General features: G+C 48.6%; 1 protein-coding gene across 1 annotated transcript; it reads right to left on the bottom strand.

Moving 5' to 3' along the window:
- Nucleotides 1-2,093: 2,093 nt before the first annotated feature.
- Setd9 (SET domain containing 9) lies at nucleotides 2,094-6,788 on the bottom strand. Its single transcript, XM_040728812.1, is given in 9 exon segments — nucleotides 2,094-2,210; nucleotides 2,440-2,548; nucleotides 2,550-2,580; nucleotides 3,333-3,394; nucleotides 3,596-3,763; nucleotides 4,150-4,295; nucleotides 4,601-4,638; nucleotides 4,641-4,672; nucleotides 6,700-6,788. Coding segments are annotated over 9 exon segments (792 nt in total).
- Nucleotides 6,789-7,049: the final 261 nt, after the last annotated feature.

Here is a 7,049-nt window from a genome sequence, read left to right as displayed (position 1 = left end):
TTAAAAAACCTTAACCCAGCTGGGCATTGGTGGCGCTTGCCTTTAATCCCATCACTCGGGAGGCAGAGACTGGTGGATCTCATGAGTTCGAGGCCAGCCTCCAAAACAATACAGAGAAACCCTGTCTGGAAAAACCAAAAAACCAAAACTTTAACCCTTTTGCTTTTGTTGCTTGTGCAGAAAGAACTACATCCCTCTACTTCCAAACACCACAGTGCCTTCCTGTGACACATTTGTGTGGGCACAAGCTCCATGAGTATTCTAAATACAGCTAAGTACCATGTGACAGCTACATGGTACTCCAGGCTTTGGGGGAGGGAGAAGCTGTGGAAGCAGAAAAAATCTCTAGTGACTTCTAGGGATTCTATGGCACAAATGACTTCCTGACTTCCTTGTGTCCATTCCTGGTTGGACCTAACATGAACATGAGCCTTCAAGTCTTACGTGCTATGGAGAAAATGGGGACAAAGTAGGACTGTCAGGTAGGAAAAGGAGTTAAGGTTGCAGGAGACAAGCCTCAGTGAGGGGATAGGTTCCTAGGTGATCCAGCACTTGGGAGGCAAAGGCAGAGAAATGCTTGAGTTTCGAGGTCAGTGTGGTCTACAGAACTAGTTCCAAGTCATCCAGGACATCCTCTGCACAGAAATACAAAGCAGGAACAGGTGTCCCTGCCACCAACCTGGTCTTTAACAGTGTCCCATACTGAAAACATCTCTAGTGCTCCTTTCACCACCCCACCTCGTGTAGAAGTGTTCAGTGAATATATGGTGGATATGACTTGTATCCAGTTACAATGACTTGTAAATCACACACGGAGACATTCTCAAAAAGCAAACGAACCAATCAACCAACCAACCAAAATCCCTTTCTTGGTGATATATTCTGCAAGAGGCAAGAGTGGAAAGAGCAAATTAGAAAACTACTAAAAATTGCAACAAACGAGGCAAACAAAGAAGTTGCATAGCTGTGACCGTTGTTAAAATCTGATTCTACAGTTTCCCTAAGGATGGAGGGACTAAGTGAATGATGTCATCCTATCCAAGCTGGGATGTGAGTTGGAGCAGGGCTCAGGTGGATGGGATCAAAGAAACCATTATGAGTAAAACTCTGGGCCATACAGCTTCAGGACTGAGTGCAGCTTGACTGGCTTCATAGTATAGTACTTTATCTCTAAGTACAGTCATTTGGTGAACACCTGGGCTGGTGGCACTGCACAGAGTCCAGAGCACTGAAGGGCGTGAGCCACAGATGTCACTCTTCTCCAGTGGGCAGAAAAAGGTGATGAACACTACCAATAGAAGCCCCCCCTCCACAGGAACATGAGACAGGAACAGGCATTCCTGCCACCAATCTTAATAGTATTCTCACACTACAACAATCTCTTACACTCCTTTTAATCTCCTACCTTGGTGTAGATAGAGGAAGGAGGAGGATGACCCTTGGACGGTTTGTAAATTATGCGTGTACATTGACTTACTCATGGCAACATGATAGTTTCGTTTTTCTTTATTCTGTAAAAAGGTAAGTTTTCACAGACACTTGCACACATCAACAGTGTTGTGAGAATTTCTGGGGCTGGAGAGAGAGCTCAGCAGTTAGGAGCATTTTGCGGCTCTTCCAGGGAATAGTTTGGTTCCTAGCACCCATGTCAGGCGAACTGGGTGACACACAACTGCCCGTTAACCCAGCTCCGAAACATCTGACACCCTCCTCAGATCCCCACCATGCTCTGCTTCATAATTTAGTTTGAAAATATCAGGAACTAAGGGTTCCAGACAGTCACTCGGTTAAATGAAGGAGCCAGGTCTCTTACTTGTACTGTAGTCAGAGAGTCAGGGTTTTCCTGTGGGAAAGTCCAGCTAAGGAACGACGACTCACAAACATAGCAGCAGAAAGGGAATACTAGCCCAGGATGAGTGTCTAAGGCTGTACTACCACACCGACAAAATACGCTGGAATCGTTCTAAAATAATGATGGAAAGCTACCTTTTCTCAAGAACGTACAGCTGCTTGAGTACAGTTATTCAGTTGCCTTTGTATCCAGTCACGTCATGAAGAATTAGCCATTGTTGCACCTCCTGTCAAAAGCCCCATTATGCCAACTTAGGGTCTGAAGGACTGCTTACATCCTGTCCTATAGCCAGTGGATTGGTAATTTCTGATGTCGGCCCTGTACCGTCACTCATTCTTAAAGGGCCGAGTTGGTCTGTCTCAGTGAAAGATGTAGAGGAGTATTAGCTGAGAGCACTCTGTATATTAAAGTAGAATCCAAAAATGTTCAATGACCCTACAAGTACTGTTTCCTTCCAAAAAGTTTTTGTCTGCCAACCAAGCAACTACATTGCCACATAGCAGCTAGCCATCTGAATGGATTTTTACTCAAAGTACAAATGGTTACACCATAACCCTTAGGACAAATATGGCTCTACATCTGATAACTGAATTTGAATATGGATATTATTGGAATACAATTTTTGATACTACTTTGTCATTTTCATCAATGTATATCCTATCCAAGCATCTAAAGCTAAATGGATTTCCAATGGGAAAGAATTGGCTCATACTTCTGATATACTGTACCTAGTATACAACAAGGCAGAGACAAAGCAACATGTAAAACTAAAATATTCTGATAAGGACATTTTTAATTATAAATCTAAAATAGAGGAGTCTGTTTTAGTACTTCCATCTTTAAACATAACTCATTAGTGTATATTAATTGCATAAAATAATGGGTTATTATGGCACTCTATATATGTTCTTCCATCTTTTTAAACAGTTAATTTCCAGTTTAGAACTTCATGGTTTTGAGGGAATTATCCCTTTACAGAGCTTGTTTCTAAAAGATGATGAAGCACAGAACCAACTGTCCATATAGCAGACAGAATCTAATTATCTTACTTAATGAGAGTATGAACAGCATATTTTAGGTTCAGTTTTACTAAGTTTTATACATATATATATATGCCCACACATATTTATTTATACTATGATTTGATATCCACCGGAGAGTTAATGGTTAATGTAGATTTATATAGGAATAGATGAATCTAACTTTCAGGCTGTATGTTTTTTCTTTTACTGGCAAAGAAGGAAAAGAGAAAATATTGGGAGTCTTATGACCAAAAAGATGGCCCTACAAATGCAATTCTCATCAAACATTATATTATACTTTTCAACACACAACACAATTCATAATTATGAAATTATAATTTTAAAAAGTATGGAAACTTTGGTTTCCAATTCAAACCTTTGCTCTGATTGCAAGGCTAGGCATTTTGTTGAACTTTATCGAATATAAGGAACTTTGGCAGTATTAAGTGAACTGTTACCAGAATACATAGACACAACCGCCCCTTTTGGTACCAGTCCTTTAGTGACAGGACAACTCTTCCTATGGAAGTCAACCAACACTGAAACCCAAGTCTTTTTTTTTTTTTTTTTTTTTTTTTTTTTGGTTTTTCGAGACAGGGTTTCTCTGTGGCTTTGGAGGTTGTCCTGGAACTCGCTTGGTAGTTCAGGCTGGTCTCAAACTCACAGAGATCCGCCTGCCTCTGCCTCCCGAGTGCTGGGATTAAAGGTGTGCGCCACCAACGCCCGGCCCCCTGAAACCCAAGTCTTAAAAAGCATGTCTTCTGGTTGAATGATACTTTGCTATTCCAGTCTATTGTTAAGCACTTTCATCCTTTATTGCTGAACTCACAGTAGGTGTTGATATTTTGACTCAACATGTTCTGGAAGTACGTGATTGTTTACGGCAGTCCTTTAAAAATAGAGCCTGCCCAGATGTCACCTGGCCTCTGGTGGCAGTACAGGCCACTAAGATAAGGACAGCCCCAGCAACAGCATGGCCCCTGGACATCAACATAGCCTCAGGTCCCGGGGGTACAGACTACGGGCATCCCACACATGGCCCTCAGCTGCAGCTCTGGCCCAGATGTCAGCATGGCCCTGGGTGGCAGTGCAGGCCACTCAGATTCGTATGGTCCCAGTGGCAGCATAGCCCTCAGGCAGCACCAACATGGATTCAGGTGTTGGCCGTGACTCCAAGGCATCCACACGGCTTTCAGAGGAGGCCCTGACAACCAACTCAGCTACCACCCAGGCCACAGCCCAGGCTTAGAGTTGGCCCACCACAACATCTAGGACCTGCTGGAGCGCATGGAGCGATTGGTCCTGCTGAACCGCAGCTGCAGGACCTCCTTGACTTGTGGCAACAGCAGGATATCTGAGAGAAGCTTCAGTGAGGGTCCACTATTGATGGTGTACCAGAAGACAGAGACTTTGAACCAGACCTGCTGGTTCAACTCATTGCAATGAACGTTTGCAAATAAAGCTGTTGGGGCACAGGCTATAGACACTTCGTGACACACCTCAGCTCCCAAGGCCTCTACGACAAAAGAATATGTGATGGAGACGTGAAAAAGACAGAGGAGTGAAATGTTGTTATCTTTGAAATTGTATTGGGGTGGGGAAGGCTACAAGAGTGGAGGGTAGATATGGGAGGACTGAGAAACGAGTAGGATTGGGGTGCATGATGTCAAATTACCAAAGAATCAATACAAAAAAAACTATGAGAAAAAAATAGAGCCTGGGAAACCTTCAGTAACATTCCTAGTTCATCTTCACCTGAGATAATTTGTCTTTGGATTCCTCTGGAATGTATGGAAGAATACGAAAAATGGGAAAAGTTTCCATTCACTACCCTATCAATCGACGGAAGTCAGTGTTCTTAATGTGTTCTGGGTTATTGGCCTTAATGAACGAGGCTATTCTCAGGTACGGAGAGGACATTAGAAAAAGCAATTGTTTGGGAAAGCTCCAGGTTACCTGACTCCCAGTTTTATGAAAAGGTCTTTTCTGTTCAACAAGCTGTTGAGCACTAACATACTTTATTGCGGTTTTTTTTTTCAATTAGAAGATGCTTTATTGGCAGAGTAGACCACTTCCTAAAAATACACAAAAACTGAGAGTAACAATCAACAAATGGGACAACCTGAAGCTCAAAATTATTGCGTTTTTTTTTTTGTAAAGAAACCAAGGCATGGAAATGTTAGGGAACTTGCCCGAGGTAGTAAAGCTGTAAATGTAGCTCAGCTTTCCCTCAGAACATTCGTTATTTGAATGTTTTCAAATAATAAGAACCCTCGTAAACTTTTTACCATAGGCATTTTCTTTTTTAAGGCAAACTTAATTCAACTTCACACCCTTCGTCATATTCTCTCTTAACTTCTTTGACTAGTATCACTTTTACTTCTGAAACTTTTTTTTTTGAACGAACTGTTGCTTCTGAACCAAAAAGGAGGCAACTCTCTCTCCCCAATTCCACAGTAACCATGCATCGGAATTCACGGCTCTGTGGTGAGACGCTTCGGGAAAGCGCTTGTGTGTCGCGTCCCAGTTTCTCAGGAAACTGGCTTTCAGGGTCTTCCGCGTAGACCGACTGAGGTCAGCGGCCCGAGGTTGCACCCCGACTTGCCGGCAGTCGCTTTCTGCACGTTTCTGTGCATTAGTCCCTCCAGCCTGTTCTGACCCGGTCTGGGCCATTTTCAACCCAAGATTCCCTTCTACGGAGCGGTGAAGATGAGCCGCGGCTTTTCTGAGGAACAAGCGCGTCACTATGACGGGCTGAGGAAAGGTCACACCCCCACTTTGGGAGCTCCCACTCGCTCCGCGCCAGCGTCCCTGCAAGGGCGCACTACGCCACGAAAAAAAGCGCGCGTGAGGCGCAGCGGCGCGGCGCACGCTGGGAAAGCGGGCACAGGGCCCGCCCCGTAAAGTGGTCGTCAGCCCGCCGCCCCAACCTCCTCGCTACCCAGTCTCCGGGCCCCGCCCACGTTAGGCTCCACCCACGTCAGGGCCCGCCCCTTCGTCCCTCCCGCCTCCGCTGCCCTTGCTCCACCCACCTCAGGCTCCTCCTCCTGCGACCACCCGCCACACAACTTTGGCCGTCTCCCCGGCTTCCACCTACGTCAGGCTCCGCCCCTTCGTCCCGCCTCGGCCTCCCCAGGCACCACCCACATCAGGCTCCACCCATTCGTCCCGCTCTCCCCCGCCTCGGCCTCCCCAGGCACCACCCACGTCAGGCTCCGCCCCTTCGTCCCGCCTCGGCTTCCCCAGGCACCACCCACATTAGGCTCCACCCATTCGTCCCGCTCTCCCCCGCCTCGGCTTCCCCAGGCACCACCCACGTCAGGCTCCGCCCATTCGTCCCGCTCTCCCCCGCCTCGGCCTCCCCAGGCACCACCCACATCAGGCTCCGCCCATTCGTCCCGCTCTCCCCCGCCTCGGCTTCCCCAGGCACCACCCACGTCAGGCTCCGCCCATTCGTCCCGCTCTCCCCCGCCTCGGCTTCCCCAGGCACCACCCACGTCAGGCTCCGCCCATTCGTCCCGCTCTCCCCCGCCTCGGCCTCCCCAGGCACCACCCACATCAGGCTCCACCCATTCGTCCCGCTCTCCCCCGCCTCGGCCTCCCCAGGCACCACCCACATCAGGCTCCACCCATTCGTCCCGCTCTCCCCCGCCTCGGCTTCCCCAGGCACCACCCACGTCAGGCCCCGCCCATTCGTCCCGCTCTCCCCCGCCTCGGCTTCCCCAGGCACCACCCTCGTCAGGCTCCGCCTCCACCGCTCGCCCGCCTCAGCCCCGCTGGCAGCCTTGGCTGCGGGAAGTCGTGCGATCTCGCTGTTCGCCCTCTCTCCTCGGGTTGTGGCTTAGGTTAAGCACCATCTAGGGAACGAAGCGGCGCCATCGCGGACACACACCCTGCAAGAGGCCGCCCGGCATGGGCTGCTGGGCGTGCGATGCCCAAGAAGGCCCGGGAGAGGGGGGCCCTCCTCCCCACAGCCCGCTCAGCCAAGGGAATGGCCGGGCTGCTCTGTCCTGCCCTCAGTACAACCGTCCTCGGTGTCCCGCGTGGCCCGGCTTCGGAGACCGGGGGACCGCAGAGCTGGAGCAGCCCGCGGATGCCCGCTCTCGGTCTCTGCGTTCTTGCTCTCACGTGCAACACCGATCTTGGTAGTACGCGAAGGGTCACCAGACTTCAGG

The sequence above is a fragment of the Mesocricetus auratus genome, unplaced genomic scaffold (assembly GCF_017639785.1).
Source record: "Mesocricetus auratus isolate SY011 unplaced genomic scaffold, BCM_Maur_2.0 Super-Scaffold_100020, whole genome shotgun sequence".
NCBI classification, from domain to species: Eukaryota; Metazoa; Chordata; class Mammalia; order Rodentia; family Cricetidae; genus Mesocricetus; species Mesocricetus auratus.
Note: the sequence above shows the minus strand (reverse complement) of the source record. Positions and strands in the feature narration are given on the sequence as shown.